Source organism: Sitophilus oryzae, unplaced genomic scaffold (assembly GCF_002938485.1).
Source record: "Sitophilus oryzae breed Bouriz unplaced genomic scaffold, Soryzae_2.0 scaffold_1058_pilon_pilon, whole genome shotgun sequence".
Lineage (NCBI taxonomy): Eukaryota > Metazoa > Arthropoda > Insecta > Coleoptera > Curculionidae > Sitophilus > Sitophilus oryzae.
The window spans coordinates 1,581,039-1,602,113 of NW_022145680.1; the positions used below are offsets into that span (position 1 = coordinate 1,581,039).

Below are 21,075 nucleotides of genomic sequence, written 5' to 3' on the forward strand. Positions count from 1 at the left end.
TTTAAAAAAGGCTGTTGCATATCATCATGTTTTATTTAACTAGAACATCATGTGGATGTTTTGTCTTGAGGAAAATTGCGAACTGACTATTGGTGTCATTCATTGATTTTTTGAACTCAGTGCCTTTCGATAGAGTTTCAGTGTTTTCAACAATTATTACGGCAGCATCCCTACTCCCACTAGACCTAAAGCTCACAGTACTTGCAAAACCCAATCTTCTTTTGAAAGGTCCTCTATTAACCCTTTAACGAGTCTTTCTTTCGTGTTTATAGTAGCCGATTGAAATTAAACTTTTAAGCGTCCACCAGTTCAGCTTGAATTCCCTGTAACTAATAATATGCTTTCTAGCCACGATTTATTCTATTTGCGAAAATTGTTTAAGGAAAAGCAACTTTTCTATTTTCGATATAAAACAATGGAAAATGATTGCAAATGGGTCTCAACACCTTTCGTTTTATTGTCACTAAGAAAGTTGGGATCCGAAAATTGCATCACGACTGTATAAATATTGGCTAACCCTTGACGGTTTACCATATTTAATTAAGACACTTTTCTTGCTTTAAATATATATTAATAAATGGAATAACATGGGAGTAACAAAATACAGCGTTTTCTCAAAGAAAGACGTTTTGCTAGCTGCTAATTGCAGCGTTGTCGGATTTACAAATTTAGTGCAAGAATAACGACATCCCACAAAACGGTTAAACTGGTCTTAGATGTTGATTTTAAAACGCCTTTTTTTCTTGAGGGCTTCAACAAATTCTTGGCAGCTGACTTCAACCTAACCTAACCGGTGAATCGGTGAGAGACTCCTAAAAATTATGTTTTTTTTTTCAACAACTTGGCAACGCCCGGTTCAAATAAATATGGACATGAAAACTACAACTATTCTAGCATCAAAATTGCTTACTACTTTTTGGTAACTATTGGTAACTCAAAAGATCTACATCATTCAATGATCGATATCGATATTTGATAAAAAAAAGTGAAAGTTTGATATCTGCAGAACAAAAGCACGAAATATTTTAACGAATAAACGGACTCGACGTTTTGTCCCACTAGAATTGCCATCCGCCCCACTGTGCGCCAGGTGAAAATATGCTATAACTCTTCTGGGAGTGTAGTGCTAGCTCTGTAAACTGGGTGCTAGGTGGGTGCAATAGAGTTCTAATGTTTTAAGGGAAATATTCAACCGAGGGGGGGCTAGCGTTACATTAGCCCCTCCCGGTAAAAATGTCTTGCAACTCGCTAGGGGTTGTTGTGCTAGCTCTGTAAGTTGGGTGCTAGGTAGTGCTAGGTGGGTGCAATACAGGGCTAAAGTTTTAAGGGAAATATTCAACCGGGGGGGGCTAGCGTTACATTAGCCCCTCCCGGTAAAAATGTCTTGCAACTCGCTAGGGGTTGTTGTGCTAGCTCTGTAAGTTGGGTGCTAGGTAGTGCTAGGTGGGTGCAATACAGGGCTAAAGTTTTAAGGGAAATATTCAACCGGGGGTGGGGGCTAGCGTTACATTAGCCCCCCCCCCCCGCTAAAAATATCCTGTAATTCACTAGGGGTTGTGGTGCTAGCTCTATAAGTTGGGTGCTAGGTAGTGCTAGGTGGGTGCAATACAGTGCTAAAATATTAAAGAGTTTGGAGAACCGGGGAGGGGGGGCTACTGTAGCGGACCCGATGTTTTGTCCCACTAGAATTGCCATCCGTCCCACTGTGCGCCAGGTGAAAATATGCTATAACTCTTCTGGGAATGAGTGTAGTGCTAGCTCTTTAAATTGGGTGCAATAGAGTGCTAAAGTTTTAAGGGAAATATTTAACCGAGGGGGGGCTAGCGTTACATTAGCCCCCCCGGTAAAAATGTCCTGTAATTCACTAGGGGTTCTGGTGCTAGCTCTGTAAGTTGGGTGCTAGGTAGTGCTAGGTGGGTGCAATACAGTGCTAAAATATTAAAGAGTTTGGAGAACTGTGGCGGGGGGGGGGGCTACTGTAACGGACCCGATGTTTTGTCCCACTAGAATTGCCATCCCCCCCACTGTGCGCCAGGTGAAAATCTTAGTGAAAATATGTCATAACTCTTCTGTAAAAATCGATACACAACTTTTGTTAGGTGGTCATAAAATGTATATTTTTTTTCATTATAGCAGTAAAAATATGTAAAACGCTTTTAATATGTCTTGTACCACATCCAAACCAAACTATTTTTAATAATTCCAAGTAGTGTTTTCAATATCCTGTATTATAATTAATGTTTGAAACTATAAATAATAGCTTTTTTCGTTTTCCTGTTATTACCGATTCTGAACCGTCCTAGAATTGTGATGCGTATGCGCAGAAGGAAATATGAAGACATTATTTCGTTTGCGCATGCGCTGGAGAGTTCTAGGACGATTCAGAATCGATAATAACAGGAAAACGAACAGACCTAATGCTACTCAGCCTGGATTTCTCCAGTGGCGTAGGGAAAAGGGAATTATAATTAGAGAAATTTCAAAACAATTTCTGCAATAAACATTTTTTTATATATTTTACATGTAAAAAATGTATAAAGTATTGTTATCAAATATGTAAAATAATTGTAAACTATAAAAAAATGAAAAATTCTAGTGATAAAAAATCTTTATCTACAACCGTTTAGTTATAACGTTTTTACATCACTATTTTTTTAGTATTTCAGTTACGTTATGAGATTCATAACACAACTATTGGTGTTATGAATCTATAACACAACTAGTTGCTATAATAATGAAAAACAACTACGAACATCTAAATATATTAACTTTTCCGGCAATAATGATTCCGTGGCACGTACTGCGGCAAGTTCTACATCTGAAGGGAGACTTTCGGAATCGCTCCTTGTAATTTTTAAAGTGATTTTTCTGGGCAAAAAGTGCTCGCGTTTACTTGACAGGGCAAACTGACTTTTCAGCATAAATGTGACAAATGTCATAGTTAAAGGTGTTAAAGGTGGGCGACTAATAAACGAAAATTAAAACAGCATTTATAATATCGTGTACTTTGATATTTTTTTCTTAATTTACTGTAATTTCTTTCTTGTTCCTATAATGCCAAATCTTGACAATATGGTGAAGGTTGAGTTTTGATCTTAATAGTTTTATACCTGTGTTTATACAAGACCAAATTAAGATTAGTTTGTAATTAATTTGTGATTTATATTAAGATCTTTCTTATAATATTTGTTATGTCTTAATCTTAATACTAATATTATGCTTTGTCTGGAAAATATATCTTAATTTTGCATATCCTATTCCATCCTTCCATTAGGAAAAATATGGTTTAGAAATCATATTATGCTAAGAATATCACATAAATTAGGTGTAAGAATAGAGAAATCTTAAGGTAGCAGAAAAATTAATGCAATATATGTATAAGCAGAATTAAACAAGGTAACTGTAAATGTTGCTGAAGCTGATGATTCTACAATTTTAATTACGGAGGCTAAAAGGCCTTTTAAGGCCGCCGTAGTTTTGATGGAATGTTAAAAAAAACCTAATATGAACATGACATGGAGCTACAGCATTTAAAAATTAAAAAAAAAGAAAAAACTTGGACACATCACTTTTAATTTCCCGAATTTTTAATAAAGCACTTTTTAAACGTAGCATAATAATCTAGAGCAATTAGATTAATTATAGGAACCTAGAATTTTATTTCTATTTAATTTTATTGACTATGAAAATACATAATAAGCGTTCACGTTTCACGTGTTGTGCAAAATATTAAAATAATAATATAAATAATATACCGCTAGTACTATGATTGAAAAAAATAGCGTCAGGGATGACTATGAAATGCAGATCGTTGTCATTTTATATGGGAAATGTCCTCAATCGTCATTTCCCGGCCAACTGGACGCCGTTTTTTCGATCATACTGTATATATTGACAAAAAAACACTGAAAAGCACATATTTGTTTTCTACTGAAAATAATTCCAAAATAACTTGCAACCTGGCAAGATCGAAGATGTACGCATGCGGAGTGTCTGTGACTATATGCAGCAAAAACTCGTTTTAAGGTCAGCCACCGGATCCACACCATCATCACACTATTACCAATTGTCTTGATAATCAGTCCACTGCAACTGTTAAATAAATTTTGCATTATCGACTTAGATATTCTAATATTGGTAATGGTGTGGATCCGGTGGCTGACCTTGAAACGAGTTTTTGCTGCATATAGTCACTGACACTACGCATGCGCACATCTTCGATGTTGCCAGATTGCGAGTTATTTTGGAATTATTTTCAGTAGAAAACAAATATGTGCTTTTCAGTGTTTTTTTGTCAATTACCGTATGATCGAAAAACGGCGTCCAGTTGGCTGGGAAATGACGATTGAGACATTTTCATAAAATGACAGCGATCTTCATTTCATAGTCATTGCTGACGCTTATTTTTTTTCAATCATAGTACGCGGTATATTATTTTAATATTTCGCACAACACGTGAACGCTTATTATGTATTTTTATAGTCAATAAAATTATATAGAAATAAAACTCTAGATTCCTATCTAGATTATTATGCTACGTTTAAAAAGTGCTTTATTCAAAATTCGGGAAATTAAAAGGGATGTGTCCAAGTTTTTTTTTTTTTAATTTTTAAATGCTGTAGCTCCATGTCATGTTCATAATAGATTTTTTTTAACATTCCATCAAAACTACGGAGGCCTTAAAGGGCCTTTTAGCCTCCGTAATTAAAATTGTAGAATCAGCTTCAGCAACATTAACAGTTACCTTGTTTAATTCTGCTTATACATATATTGCATTAATTTTTCTGCTACATTAAGATTTCTCTATTCTTACACCTAATTTATGTGATTTTCTTAGCATGTATGATTTATAAACCATATTTTTCCTAATGGAAGGATGAATAGGATATGCAAAATTAAGATATTTTAACATTTATTTTCCAGACCAAGCATAATATAGTATTAAGATGAAGACATAACAAATATTATAAGAAAGATCTTAATATAAATCACAAACTAAGTCTTAATTTAGTCTTGTATTTCTATTATTATTATTATTCTTATAAAACTAATAAGATCAAAATCAAAACTCAACCTTCACCATATTGTCAAGATTTGGCATTATAGGAAACAAGAAATTACAGTAAATTAAGAAAAGAATATCAAAGTACACGATATTAAATACTGTAATGTATTCTACGATACAAACCATCTCCCTTCTAAAAAAAAAAAGATAAAACATAAAGCTTATTTTAGTCTTCAACAGGGGCGGATACAGGAATTTATTTTAGAGGGGGTCCAAAATGAAAAGCAATGTAGAATATGGTTTTTAGGGCGCCATTTTTAACACAAAAGCCTAATATTTTACACAATTCACAGACTTTAGGGGGGCTCGGGCCCCATGGGCCCTCCCCCTGTATCCGCCACTGCTTATCAACACACTCTTCGATAAAATCCACTAACTTATATATATTTTTTAATAATAATTTATACAATAACAATTAATAATTGATATTTTTAAGAAATTATGATAAAAACATTAATTATAATCAAAGTATATTATATTAGTAACATTATATAATAGGTAAAATGTTACCTCTATCTCCGATTGATTGTTCTATAATAAGACTCGTCATGGTAGTACTTCAAAACATCAATACATATAATCAAAACTATTGTTGCCTGTAAATAACTAGAAATTAAACTAACTTGAAAGAAATAAAATAATTCTAATAAGTTTAAACCCATTAAGAAAAAATCCGTAAATGATAAATTTTAATTCTAATGTAAATATATAAATAAATGTTATTATTATTACAATTTTATATATTCATAATACTTTCATTTCACAATCTTCATTATTCTTCTTACCTTAATTTTGGATATCAAGATAAATCTGAAATTATAAAATTAATTATAGAATTTGTATTATTATTGATTAACACGCAAAAAAAAATTTTCAACTGCAAATAATTCGAAAATAAACTGCAATTTGGCAACATCGACGATGTGCGCTTGCGTAGTATCGATGATCAAAAGCAGCAAATATGGGCTGCAAGGTCAGCCACCGGATCCACACCTTTACCCTAATATTATATAGGTGAGACTATAAAATACCAAATTGTGGTAAACCTGCAGTTTAGGCCGACGAAAATAAAGCGAGTCGTCAGGCAACCGTTAACGATCTTATGCGGCGTTGCCATTTAACACATTAACTTTTTAACGGAATTTGGTGATTGCTTGTTTTCAATTGTTAGAAATTTAATTTATTATTAGACATATAATTTATATAACAAACGACTACCCCCCAAGATTTATAGGGAATAATACAGAATATAATTATAATTAAGCTGAAACAACTATTATAACTTTTAATTTCATAAGAATTATGGCTTCTACGATTATTGTAAACCCCGATGAAAGGCTTCCCCTATAACTTCTTTGTGGCAAGATAAACAAATGAATTTTAACTGGTTGGTTGGTTGGTTGGTTTGTGACATAAATATGCATTGATTGGCATACAGTTGTTATTTTTGTCTCTTTCTGTTAAACCGAAAATGGCTATAACTTGTTCATTTCAATAAATTGCATACCTAGTATCATTTAGACTGGTAAATACATAGCTAACAACATAGCTAACATTTTGTTTGTCCTTAAAAATAGATATTAACAATTGTAGATATATACTTCCTGGTACTACTATCGTTTCTGATAGGTCGAGAGCCTATCGAAACATAAATGTCCTCGGTGGAGGTGTTTATGAACATCTTGTCGTTATTCACCAAGAAAATTTTGTTGATCCCAATGATCCTCGAATTCACACACAAAATGTTGAAAATTTATGGATGAGAGTTAAAAGAAAGTTAAAAAGGTATTTGGCACCTCTCCCGATCTGTTTGGCTCTTATTTACAGGAATTTATGTGGAGAAACAAAATCTCAGGAGAGCCAGAATTTCCAAACTTTTTAAAGTGCATTGTTGAACAATATCCTATGCAATAAAATATTTTCAGAGTAAATCTTGATATAATCTTTATCAACATCAGAGTGAATATTTTTCAGATTTCCCTATTTCCAAACCTATATTCTTAAGTTTGGCAACACAGCGGTCAATATCTGGATCGCAATTTTTCGTCGGCCTAAACTGCAGGATTACCTACAGTACGTCTGCTGAATCTGTGTCTATGAAAGGAATGCGAACAAAAAACATTTAAATAAACAGCAATATATTTTATACGTCGACTTGACGAGTACGTCACCGCTAATAAATATTTTGTATCGTCTAGGTACAAGCCTAAAGTCCCGTTCTCAGAACTGCGTCGTGTCGACAGCGACACTGATTGACACTTCAAACGACCAATGGGAGCTGTACTAAATTTAAAATTGACAGCTGTTTGAATTTTGTACAAATCTCATTGGTCCTCTTGACGTGTCGCTGGCGACAGTCGCAGTTCTGAGAACGGGGCTTTAGGCCCCGTTCTCAGAATTGCGTCGTGTCGCTGGCTACACAGTTTGACATTTCAAACAACCATTGGTCGTTTGAAATGTCAAACTGTGTCGCCAACGACACGACGTCGTTCTGAGAACGGGGCTTCCCCGTTCTCAGAACAGCGACTGTCGCCAGCGACACGTCAAAAGAACCAATCGGATTTGTACAAAATTCAAACAGCTGTCAATTTTAAATTTAGTACAGCTCCCATTGGTCGTTTGAAATGTCAAACTGTGTCGCCAACGACACGACGCAGTTCTGAGAACGGGGCTTAGGTACAAGCTAATTTCTGATGCTACGCCATTGGAGAATTTCGAGTGGTGACAAGTGTGGACATGTGGCCTCACTTTTAGCTGCCGTGTTACCTGTTCCCGTGTCCCTTCTCTTTCCTTGTCTAAGCAGAAACTAGAGGTGGGCCAGTCTGCGATTTTTGTGGAGCTGCTACGCTCTGCGACTGCTCCAATAAAAGCACTGCGACAAGTAGCAGCGATTTTTCGGAGCAATTAACCTATAAATTAAAAATGTAGTTTTATAGGTTAATTGCTCCGAAAAATCGCACTCAATGTTCGGCTGTTCGGCACCGTTCGTTGCATTTACTAAAAAGTACAGGACTATAGGTGTGATTATGATAGGCAACATCATCGTCTAGTTTTTATTTATTTATATCGTATGATCGAAAAAACGGCGTAGCGATAGCTATGAAATGAAGATTGCTGGCATTTTATATGTAAAATTTATGGGGAATGTTATCGATTGTCATTTCCAAGCCAACTGGACGCCGTTTTTTATTTCGATCAGTAGTGGCGATTTTAACGTCTGTGCAATCGGGGTAAGTCACCGACGGGCCCCAAGCCTCCCGGGCCCTTGCGAACAAGATTCGAACTTTTCCGAACTACGGGCCCCTAGAGCTCTTAAAATCGCGGCTGTACGGTACTATACTGATGTCTTAGTTTGATAGATGTTGCTATATTTTTTTAGTCTATTCAGAAGAATTTGAGTGTTTCTAAGTACCAAGCACTTTGCTATAAATATCTTAAAGAGTCTGTTCATTTTCACAGAGTGGTGGCCCATGGTAAAAACTTAATGTTATATTCAATTCAAAGTCGAAACTGTCAAAAAAATCTTTATTAGTGACCGGTTTCGGCTATTTAGCCATCATCAGACCTTAAAAATAGATATAAATAATAAAACTTATATGAATGTATAAGATCAAATAAAAGATTTAGGATATACAACAAAACACAGATACAAAATTAACTAACAAATAAACATACTAACAAGTTAAAAATTACCTTTGTCAAAAACATCTGTTTGTGATTAATATATAATACATAAATATCTTATTTAGATTCATGAAAGAAAAAGCGAACGCTGCTACGTTTCCCGTTCCCAAACTCCCAACAGCTCCAGTACACAGAATATACTCAATATACTATGCTCCAGTCGACTGCGACCTGCGACGACTGTGACTGGAACAGTCTGACCGGGCGACGGGGCTAGGAGCATTTTCAGAATTTACACTATTGCCTGCTATTGCTCCTATTGCTACTCACGAGCGCAGATGTCCTAAACTTGTAAACTGCTCCGAAATGTCACTGCGATTTTCTTGGAACTGGAGCAGTCACATACTGCGACGTTGGTGGAGCTGTGACAAAGTAGCGGACTGCGATTTCACAACCCACCTCTAGCAGAAACACATAACGACATAACCCAACATTTTCAGATTGTTTGCAAATTTATTGAATTTATTTTAACAAATTTTCCTCTATTATGCATAGAATTGGTAAAAAAACTAACAGAAAATAGCAAAAACCTTATTGTTTATTGAATACCTAACAAAATATGTGCCAGAAAACCTTAAAAATATGAGAAATTAAGAAAAATTCAATGTTGAAACTATTTTCCGTTCTTCTGAAAAACGGTCTTTGTTAACACACGGCAAGTGTATGAGAGACCGCCAGAAAAAAAGTTTAGATTCGTAATCTACGACCTCAAAATAGGGTGTATACCAATTTTGGTAATTGTTGTTTTAAAACTGTTTTGTGTGTTAAAAATGAATCCAATTAATGACTTGGTGTGCATTCTATTGGAAACTCCCTTCAGACGGTGGACAGATGAAGATAAGAGGGATATTTTATCTCAAGGGCGACCAACTAAAAGTTTAACCATAAATTGCAAAAAAGGAATAAGAAAAATTGGTAAATCTTATAATATTAAATTTAAGTCTTCCTGGTTTTCTGATTTCAATTGGCTATGTAGTAGCATTCTTTTACAAAAATTATTTTGTTGGCCGTGTTTATTATTTTCTTATAAACATGGGATTTGGAATAAAGAAGGGTTCACTGATTTCGTAAATATAACAAGATCTTTGCATAAACACGGGGATTCTGCAGAACATTTAAAATGTCAGTTAATGCTAAGAAATTTAAAAAAAAATCAAAATACAATTGCCGATGCTTTAGAAAAAAACGCTAGACTCTCTAAGCTTAATTTTAATGAAAATGTTCGTTTAAATAGACTTTGTTTACGGGTAGTTATTCAAGCAGTCTTATATGTAAGCAAGCAAGAGTTGCCTTTTCGTGGACATGATGAAGGGATTGACTCAGTGAACACAGGAGATTTTAAGGAGTTATTAAAGATATTAATTGAAACAAGCCCTTTGGGAATTAAACAACATTATGAAAAAATTAAAAACATTTTTAATGGAGATTCGAAAACCATTCAGAACGAAATAATTGAGTGCATTGCTAATTACATAAATGATTATATCAAAAATGAAATAGAAGACAGCCAATTTTTTTCCCTCCAAATTGATGACACCACAGATATAACACAAACATCACAGTCTTCAATAATATTAAGATGTGTAAATTCGAAGGGGTTTTTAGTGGAACGTTTTTTAGGATTTCATGATGTAAGTGCCGGTAAAACAGCTGATCATTTGTTTACTATGGCAACTTCAGTTTTGGAGCCTTTTGATTACCAACATAAGTTAGTAGGGCAGTGCTACGATGGAGCCAGTGTTATGTCTGGGCATTTACAAGGTCTTCAAATGAAAATCAAAGAGCACGCCCCTGAAGCAATTTTTGTGCATTGTCTTGCCCATCCGCTTAATCTTGTTTTGCAAAAAAGTTTTAAAAACATATCAAAATGTCGAATTTTTTTTGCAACAATTAGTGGGATACCATCCTTCTTCCACAGTTCAGCAAAACGAACTGATACTCTTGCTTCTACATCGGCGAGACCTATGCCAACAATTGCGGATACACGATGGTCTTCTAATTCCCAATTAATTAGTGTGATTGTCCAAGATTGGAATAAATTAAAAGACGCTTTTGAAAATATAAAGACTTCTGAAGAGTCAGATGATAAGTCAGTGCGGCTAGCTAACGGTTTTTTAAAAGACATGAATGATTTTGAGTTTACGTTTTTGACAATAGTTTTCAATGATTTATTTAATGTAACTGATAGACTGTATGATGTGCTTCAAAAAAAATCCTTAGATATTAATTTTTGTATAGGTCAAATAAAAAGGACTTGTCAATTATTGAGTGACAAAAGAAATGATTTATTTTTTAATTCAATCTTTGACAAAGTAAGTGCAATAACTAACATTGATACTTCAAAAAGCTGTGACGAAAAAGAACTGAGGATGGATGCCATTATAACTAAATATAGAGCTCTATTTTTTGAGATAATAGATCATATTTTAATGGAAATGGATACTCGATTTCAGGACTGCGATAAATTAAAATTTGTATGTTTAGCCGATACAACTAAGTTCGAGACTTACCATTTGTCTTTTCCCATCGACGCTTTGGCAAATTTATTAGAATTTTATGGCAACACATTTAGAAAACACCAAAGACTTAAAAATGAACTTAGTATGTTATATGCAGATGAAAATTATAGAAATATTAATTTGCAAGAACTTGTTATCAAATTACAAGAAGATAAAGACCTCTTCACAGAAGCATACACCCTTTTTTGTCTAATTCTTACAATCCCGTCGACAAGTGTATCTGTGGAACCAAGTTTTTCGTGTTTAAAAAGATTAAAAACTTATACCCGAAACACCATTTCGCAGGATAAACTATCATCATTAAGCGTCATATCTCTTCACAAAGAACTTTTAAATGAACTTATGAGTGAAAATCCGTTTTATGACGATATTACTGATATGTTTGCATCAATGACGAACAGAAGAATTGAGCTGATTTACAAAAATTAGTAAGGTTAGTAATATACAGGGTGTTTCAAAACAAATGTGAAAAACTTCAGGATGTGAGTCATTCCTTGTTAAAAATAAAGGGTAGTTTGCTTTATTAACGTTGGGTCAAAAGTCAATCATTAGGGAGATATCGCGGTACAAAAATGGCGGAAAAATAAAGTTTTTATTTTTTATCTTGAAAACGAAAAGAGATAGAGTAATGAAATTTTATGGAAGCATTACTGTTATGAGAACACACTTTCTGGTAATTTTTTCACTTTTTTCAAATGAATGGAAGGGGTTGAAATAAACTACCCCTATCATTCTTGTTAACGAAATTTAAAGAAAAATCTTATCAAACACATGCAAAAATTTTTTGTATAGTTTAGTTTGTTTAGAAATTTTTTATCACTTGTGTTTTTTGATAAAACTCACCGATTTGAAATTAAAAAATAAAATGTCAGGACAAAAAACATTTTTGGATAAAGAAAAAAGGCTTCGGAATAATTAAATGATCGTAAGATAATAACGTATTGCAGTAGAGTAATGTCAAATAAAATAATATTAGAAACATCCTAAAAAGTGACAGCGGCCGACTAGATTTTTTCCTAAAAAAATTACAGCAGCGCCACTAGATCTATTATCTAAAAATCTTTTTTGTCATTTGTCTTTTCTGACATGTAATAGTTTACATTTTATTTTTTAATTTCAAATCGGTGAGTTTTATCAAAAAAACACAAGAGATAAAAAAGTTTCTAAACAAACTAAACTATCCAAATTATTTTTTAATATAATAATATTTAAATATAATATAATTAATTATAAATTTTTGCATGTGTTTGATAAGATTTTTCTTTAAATTTCTTTAACAAGAATGATAGGGGTAGTTTATTTAAACCCCTTTCACTCGTTTTAAAAAAGTGGAAAAATTACCAGAAAGTGTGTTTTCATAACTGTAATGCTTCCATAAAATTTCATTAGTCTATCGCTTTTCGTTTTCAAGATAAAAAATAAAAACCTTTTTCCGCCATCTTTGTACCGCGATATCTCCCTAATGGTTGACTTTTGACCCAACGTTTATAAAGCAAACTACCCTTTATTTTTAACAAGAAATCACCACCTGAAATTTTTCGCATTTGTTTTGAAACACCCTGTATAAATAAGTCAAATTTATTTTGGTTAATATTGCTTAATAAACATTAATGTAATAATAATTAATGCAATAATTGAATGTCTCCTCGGTTGTAACCAACAATTTTTTCAATATCGAAATTTCAGTGAAAAAACCGAGGAAAAAACGTTATATGAAAATTACAATCTTATTTCACTGAAATCTCCATTTTGAAAAAAATGTCGGTTACAACGTTTTTCGGGGAAGCTATTTAATGATAATTACAGTGTCCGCCATAAAGTTGGATCCATATGGACGGTTTTTTTTTGGTATTAGAGTTTAAAAAAACCTTTTTGTGGCAATCAATTTTGCTTTAAAAACAACTTAAAATGCACCAAGTCAAAATTGAAACATAATTTTGTTAGTCACCTTTTTTAAAATAATAATAATTTAACCAATTTTTAAAAATTTCTTTTAAATATTTTGTATTTGACAGCTCCCAGATGTTGGCTGTCAACTTTGACTTGGTGCATTTTAAGTTGTTTTCAAAGCAGAAGTGATTGCCACAAAAAGATTTTTTAAAACTCTATAAGAAACGTCCATATGGATCCAACTTTATGGTGGACACTGTATATAGTGTTTATTATATTTAATTTAAATTTAATTATATTTTCACTGGAATGCAAAATACCTAATGTGTTTATCGAAAACTGGTTGTATCCCTTTTTACTTAATGCGTTTTAGCCCAAACTAAAAGGAAAATATTATAGGTATGTGTATTATACTATTATTAGTGTATAAATAATAACAATTTTTTTTGACAAAATGGTGAATGCACCAAAAAATTTTCAAATAATAATTTAAAAAATGTTGACAAAATGGTGAAAGCGCCAAAAATTTTCGCCTGCGGCGCAATTTAAGAACTTTTTACTTTTATACCCACGAGCCGCTACTGCCATGTCCTTTCCTTCCATACATTTCTTATCGGAAACAACGTTGTCAAGTCTATTTGTACCAGTCCTGTTAAAATTTTGCTGATTGTTTCACCTCTTAATTAAATCTCTTACCTTTTTCAAAAGATATAAATTTTTAATATAAAACTTTCGCAATTTAAATTGCACAGGGTGTCCCACTAAGAATAGCTCTCGGCTGTATCTCGGAAAGTATTAGCCATACGGCATGCGGAAAAAAATATTTATAACTAAAGAGGCTATGAGAAATTGTTGGAAATTATTTTCAAGTTTGTAGAACGGCCGCTAGAGGGCGCAACTGCTATAAAAAATAAGAAAAAGAAGTTTTTACACAATTTATTGCAGATTACGAAGCTATTATTTATAGTAGCCATTATCTAGGCAAAATTGTGTAAAAACTTCTTTTTCTTATTTTTTTATAGCAGTTGCGCCCTCTAGCGGTCATTCTACAAACTTGAAAATAATTTCCAGCAATTTCTCATGGCCTCTTTAGTTATGAATATTTTTTTCCGCAGGCCCTACGGTTAATACTTTCCGAGATATAGCCGAGAGCTATTCTTAGTGGGACACCCTGTACAATAAAAAGTATGGAACTGATACGGAACGTAAGCTTACGTATAACGTCAATACAATAAAAAATACGGAACGGATATATGGGATGGAAACGGAAGGTATAGTGAGAATCAATCTTTATTTTTCTATTATCATGTACGAAAGCTAGCAACGTCGGAAAACAAGTATTTTAAGACGTCTGGCTCTTTGATATATCTTTTACTATGCTCTCTAGAACAGCATGCGGCTCGTCTGGCTGCCGGTAAACGTTGCGTTTCCTACTGCGCATTGAAAGAAGATCCTATATCTTTATTAGTCCTTTAAATTCTAGTATTGAATATAAACCGACCAAGTCTCCATAGCTCAGCGCGTAGAGGTTCGGGTCAGTGCAAAAACTTTTATATTATTTTCGTTTATATTCTGATAGAAAAGTATTAAATATATTTTTTTTTTGAATCACCAGAATTATTTAATACTTTACTATCAGAATATAAACGAAAATAAAATAAAAAAGTCTTTGCCCTGACCCAGATTCGAACTCTGAATCCTCGGTTCGTAGTTGGAAACACAAAACATCCCCCTTTAGCACTTTTTCTTTAATGGCCATAAGCGGGAGTAAAAGACCAACTGCCCGAACAAACACTAGAGGCACTACCGGTCATCATATGGTCCAAAAATTGCGAAAATTTAATCATCTAATTTTGACACAAGGGGTTGCGCTTAACTTTTTCAATTTTAATTCAATATTCATTGCTTTCAAATTATATTATTAGACTTTGTTGTATTTTGTGAATGTATAAATGTTTTCTTAGTATAAAGTCGCATTATAGTAATTTAAATTATATTACATACATATTTAAGATTCAAATATTATGACATATAATATGTCAGTTGCCGTCTAAAATGTCATCTTGATAACAAAAAGTTAGTTATTGTCAAAAGTAGTTAAAATCATGTTAAAATATTAAAATTTACAAGTTATAATTCGATATTTTATATTATTTCAACAACAAACACATAATAGTACAGCGTAATGTTGATATGCAGGTCCAAAACAAAAAGTGCCGTTATATTTTCAGTTATCGTTGTCAGCCGCGGAAGTTTCAGTGATTTTAGTGTTGTCGGATATTTCTATTTGTGAAATTCTATTGTGAAATAGAAATATTGCGTTTGGATTGCAAAACTAAAAGTGGAAGTTTTATTGCAATGTAAGTAAGCGTTTGTTCATTTTATATTTTACTTTTTTCATACCTACGACAAATATACATATATTGAAATTTTATAATTCGTTTTATTTAAAAAATGTTAGAAAACAAGCTTATAATCCTGTAATTGACATAATTGTTATGTAATATATTCCATTTAAATGTAATATTATTACTTTACAATTAAAAAAATGTAAATTTAAAAAATATATTAAAAATATATACAGGTATTAATTGAAATTTTTTGAGTGCGAACAAACACGAGAGGCGCTTTATTATTTACTTTCATTTCTTAACATGACAGACGAAGTTCTAAAGGGGGATGTTTTGTGGTTGGAAACTCTACGCACTGCGTTATGGAGACATGTTCGATTTATATTCAATACTAGAATTTATAGGACTAAATTAAAAAAAATATATAGGATCTTCTTCCGATGCGCAGTAGTGAACGCAGTGGGTATCGGCAGCCAGACGGACCGCATGCTGTTCCAGAGAGCGTAGTAAAAGATATATCAAAGAGCCAGACGTCTTAAAATACTTTCTCGAAAACATCGCTAGCTCTTAGACTACATGCTTGATACTATTTTTTTTTGATCATATTGTTTAGCACTTAAAGTTTATAGTTTGAAATTAAGTTCGGTGAACTATCCTGACACACGATTTTTCCTAGAAAATGAAGCTTATGTTACCTTAAAATGAATTTGTTAGATTATTTTACTAAAATCTGATGTGGAAAAATACGTTTTATATAAAATACATTCTTAAAAATGTTGTTATTTTATTTTTATAGCAAATTCCCGGGCAACCAAAGCAAAGTTTTTTGTTTCACTCTTTTGTTGTTTTTTTTTTTAGTTTTCCCGTTCACACATTACCAACGCATTTTTATTATTAAAAATGGCTATTTTTTCAAAATAAAAATAAAAAACAGAAAAAGATAATTCCGTGGAACGGCAACATTGATTTTCCTTTTGTCGCTGTCATGTTAAATCAAGTGTTAAAATTCTCCATAACGTCAAATATGTGTCAAAAACTACTAAAATTAAATTAAAATATTTTAAAATTCTGTGCATAATCTCCATTTATTTTTATTTAAAACTACTACTAAAAATGGTTACTTTTTGGAAAAAAAAAAGAAAAATGCAAAAATCGTGTGTCAGGATAGTTCACCGGACCCTTGAGAAACTGTATAATATTTGTTTTAGACTGACGCGTTATATGCTAACATCGAGGAAGGGTTTGATCCATATGCAGAAGAAACTTCGGTTAACATATATACTCCATTAACAGTACCTTTTGAAATTACCACTTACCAAGCGGTTGACGAAATTCAGCATTACGAAGAAAAGTATTTGGCTTTCTATAGAAATTTGTGTGAAGCAATAGATAGCTTAGTTATGGCAGTCGAATATGCTCAAGATAACATAATTTCCAGCAGTCTACTTGCAAATATAAAAGAATGTGATAAAACTGTAAAAGAAGAAAAACTTTTGTCACAGGAAACTTTGGACTCGTCCGCCCAAGATATTTCTTCCGAATTGAATTCAACATCGGTATCAAATTACTTTGACTGGTTACTGGAGACTCACTGGACAAATAATCCGAACACTAAAAAATACTTTTTGGAAGACCAAAAACTGTCAAAAACATACTTGAAAACTAGTGACAGTTTATGTTCTACATTACGAGTGCCTTCATTAAAAGAAGTGTCTTCATTAAAAAATCTATTTAGTGTAGAACAATACGAAAGGAAACCTGAACCATTTTGTCTGAAAGAAAAAGAAGTACAAGTTAACTTAGATAACGTACAAGTTAACTTGGATAACTTATTAGATAATGCAATATTAAGTGAAACGTTGATGACCACATCGGCGACACCAGTAGGAGAAAAAGATGTTTATCATAGCCTGGAGAAATCTGCTTCGAAAAACATATTCTACTTCTTGGAAGACGCTTGTGAAGAAAATAGTTCTAAAAGTCGAACTGAATTTGTGGAAGGATAATTTTTCAATTGACAAAATTCTTCGTCAATTAGCATTTCATAGAGATCCATCGACCTTTAACTTAATTAAGTACCTATTTAGAAAAAAAAAGACCTATAAAGACTTATATACAAGACCTATACCGTTTAATAAATGTTAATAAGCAAATATAAGGGAAATTAAGATAACTTTCGTTGCACATCATATAATACGACCACCAGCAAACTCCATAAGACAACGGCGACGCATGGTGTCATTGATGACGTGCAACGAAAGTTGTTTTAATTTCCCTTTATGAGTTTCATTAAAAATTATTATACAAACTGTCAATATCTAACGCATAGATAGGGGCACAAGAGATCTTTAAGTTTGTAGTTGCCCTTCTTACTCAACGCATAGATAAATGAATTTATTTCCTTTATATACGATCCGTTATAGGCATAGATAAAAGAAAATAATCTACTATTAAGATAGATATGAAACTTAATAGTAAAATTTTGGGTCAAAGCGCCCCTCCGTGTTTTTAGTGGAGACTACGTTTAACCCAGCACCTTCGCCTTTTCTGCTGTAAATGTTTTTATGTTTATATTTGAATTCAAAGGATTTATTTTTAAAGTTACACTGATATATTAGTATATCAGAGTAACTTTAATAAAACATAAGAATATATATATTTTACAATTTATTTTTTTATTTATTTTACAGAGTTTCATGTAAATAATCGTAAGTCGACTGGCTGTCTAATGAATAGACCGAAATTTATAGATTTTAAAGCGAACGAAAAAAAATCAAACAACAAATACATACCATATGTTTTTCTTTTATCTAAGATACATACCTTATCGTATTTTGGAAACACGTACATTTTTGCAGTTTTGTTAGTTTCCTTGCAACATGCAACCATATGCAACACAACAAAAAAACACCATTTTTACAGTTAATAAATAATAAAACTATTTCTGACTATGATATTTAAAATTTAGATAGATAGAAAATTAAAAAACAAACGAGTATTTGCAAACGCAGGCCCAAATTCAATAAAAATCAAAATCTTTCCTGCGAAAATCAGGCTTTTTTCACTGAAAAGGTATTTTTTGATTTATCAGCAGTCATTGTCAAGTTGACAATATACAGGGTGTTTTCGAATTAGTCTAAAAAAATTATGGTATGATTCCTCATGTGTTCTTAAAAAAAATTTTATATAACTATTAGGTCTAAAGTACTTCCTTTCTGATCTACAGGGTGTTAAAAATTTAAAAAAAATAGTTTTTTTTGCTTAACATAAATGGTATACCACCGCTTTTTTAAAGAATATATATTTTTTTCTTGACTGGCCATCCTTTTTCAACAAAATTGATCTTTTGAGTTTTTCTTGTTCATCAAACGGTTGTCGAGAAAAAAATAAATATACTTATATTAAGAGCATTACAGAGCCTGAATTCGTTTTCTAACGATTTTTATTTTTTAGATTAATTAGGAAACACCCTGTATATGCATATCACAGGCAACCAAATAAACTAGTAACCTCTAAAAATTATTTTTCCTACCACTAGCGACATACGGTGTTTTTAGTGTGTACTAAATTAATTTATCAAAATTTCACCACGGATTACACCATATAAGTTTCCAGGCAATGGTTATAGCCCCAGTAGCACACCAACATTGGTAAAATAATATATTTACATATTGGCGCAATAAAGAAAAGGCGAGATTTTTTTTTAATGGTAAAATATAGCATTCATATATTTATCCTTTGTTAAAAATCGTTATTGATCCAATATGGATATTTAATATTTATCCTATATTTGCTATATTTATAGACATAATGTGTTTTTTCAATAATGGTCCAACATAATTTACATATATTTTTCCATTTTGTTTCGCAAATCTTGGACCAATATTTAGTCTGTACATTGAATCTATGTACATACCACATAATCAAGATTCGGAATAGGAAACTCCCTGGAAACTTTTTATTGTCACTTGATATCAAAATATCAAGATAGTTCGAAAAGTCAATGCATTTTATGCAAGTTATTGTATGTTTTATATATACAGTGGAACATTATTTTCGAATGAGAATGATATAATATATTATATAATATGTTTTAAAAATAAAAGAAATATAAAAAAATCTGCACTTCTTTGTAACCAATATGAAGAAAAAGAAAGATTCAATAAAACGTTACATCAATAAAAACATAATATATTGCTATATAAAATAAAATAATGAAAAATAAGCTGTTATCCTGATAATAAATAAAAAAACGAAAAATATTTTTCTGTTTCAAAATAACTGTATATATTGGGCATTTCTGTTTTTACGTCTTCATTCCCTGTCTGCTGCTCCTGTCAAATACAAAGATATGGATTTGTTAATACCTGCATCCGTGGCGCCTGGAAAACGAACAGCTTCTATGAAACACAAAGCAAAATTTTGTTAATTGCAATTTATTACCAAAACAATTTAAAATTTATACTTATAATAGCCTTATAACTTGACAACTTCTGAAATGATAATTTTCCCTTCTTTCATGATCCAGAATAGAGCATTGCTACATCTCTGGCAAACAGTTTTTTCATTAATAAAAAAACAGATTTGTGGGTATTGTCCCCTCCACAAAGGTATAATCCGTTGAGCCTAAAATAAACAATTTGATAAGGTTTACATTTTGTTTCTCATACGAGTATAATCTGCAAATAATTATTATTACCAAAAGTTCAATATTTTTTTCATCTTCTAAATGCTGCTCTATAGATTCTAGTAAAGCCTGGTTCTCAATTGGTAGTTGAAAAGGTTCTTCACTAGAACTTAATATTAATCATGCTAATTGTGAGCAACAGGTCCTGAATCTTGTTTACTGTTTTTTTCATATCCTGTATTTCCCAATTCAACTTTTTTATTTCTTTTAAGATCAATCTCTCAGAAGCTAAAAATATACATCAAACGCCCAAGTTATCTTGGTTCAAGTAGGTATTTCTACAAAATATAAGTGATCTTCATCAATATATGTTACCTGTTAAAGCTACTGACGGCTCAAAGGGACTTGCGTCTAATTCCCTTTGACCATTGTTCAAAACCGATGGTGATTCAGCCATACAACGTACTTTATGTTTTATGATACTTAAATTTTCTTTAAATAAAGATTTCATTTTGATTGGAGTAAAATCTCTTTTTTGTAGTTCAGTGATAATGTATTAAATATGTTTAGGTTAGGACGTTTTAAATTATGTAAATAATTATTTACATCTAATATGGTCTAAATATTAAATAATCAAATGTAAAAACGTGAAATATCTAGGAAACCAATAGGTTCACCATACTTGGAACCGCGCGATTTTAAAATGCTCCAGAACTTTGCTAACTCGATTCTATATTTAGCCAATATTGGCCCAACGTTTCCATTTACCTATGTAAAAATATGAAAAATATTGACATTAATTAAACATCAGGTTTATTTCAACAGTTTTCACAATTCAAGTGAGAATTGATAGGATACGGCTATTATTTTAGGTTTTTATTTACTTCTAAATTGTCTGGTAGTTGAGTAAATGTTTAGGTTAGGATGCCTCTTACAGGA

The 21,075-nt window shown here is 32.1% G+C and overlaps 1 protein-coding gene and 1 long non-coding RNA gene across 2 annotated transcripts in view; one reads left to right on the forward strand and one right to left on the reverse strand.

Moving 5' to 3' along the window:
- Nucleotides 1–17,662, forward strand: part of LOC115876033 — a 41,024-nt gene extending 23,362 nt beyond the window's left edge. The window contains exon 4 of the mRNA XM_030891709.1: nt 16,718–17,662. Within this exon, the coding sequence (XP_030747569.1) occupies nt 16,718–17,515 (798 nt within the window). The 3' untranslated portion in view covers nt 17,516–17,662. The remainder of the gene's footprint in view (nt 1–16,717) is intronic.
- Nucleotides 17,663–19,727: 2,065 nt separating this feature from the next.
- LOC115875554 lies at nt 19,728–20,758 on the reverse strand. Its single transcript, XR_004049030.1, has 3 exons — nt 20,209–20,758; nt 19,953–20,135; nt 19,728–19,891 (listed from the first exon to the last, which is right to left on the reverse strand). It is a non-coding gene; the product is annotated as an uncharacterized LOC115875554 (long non-coding RNA).
- Nucleotides 20,759–21,075: the final 317 nt, after the last annotated feature.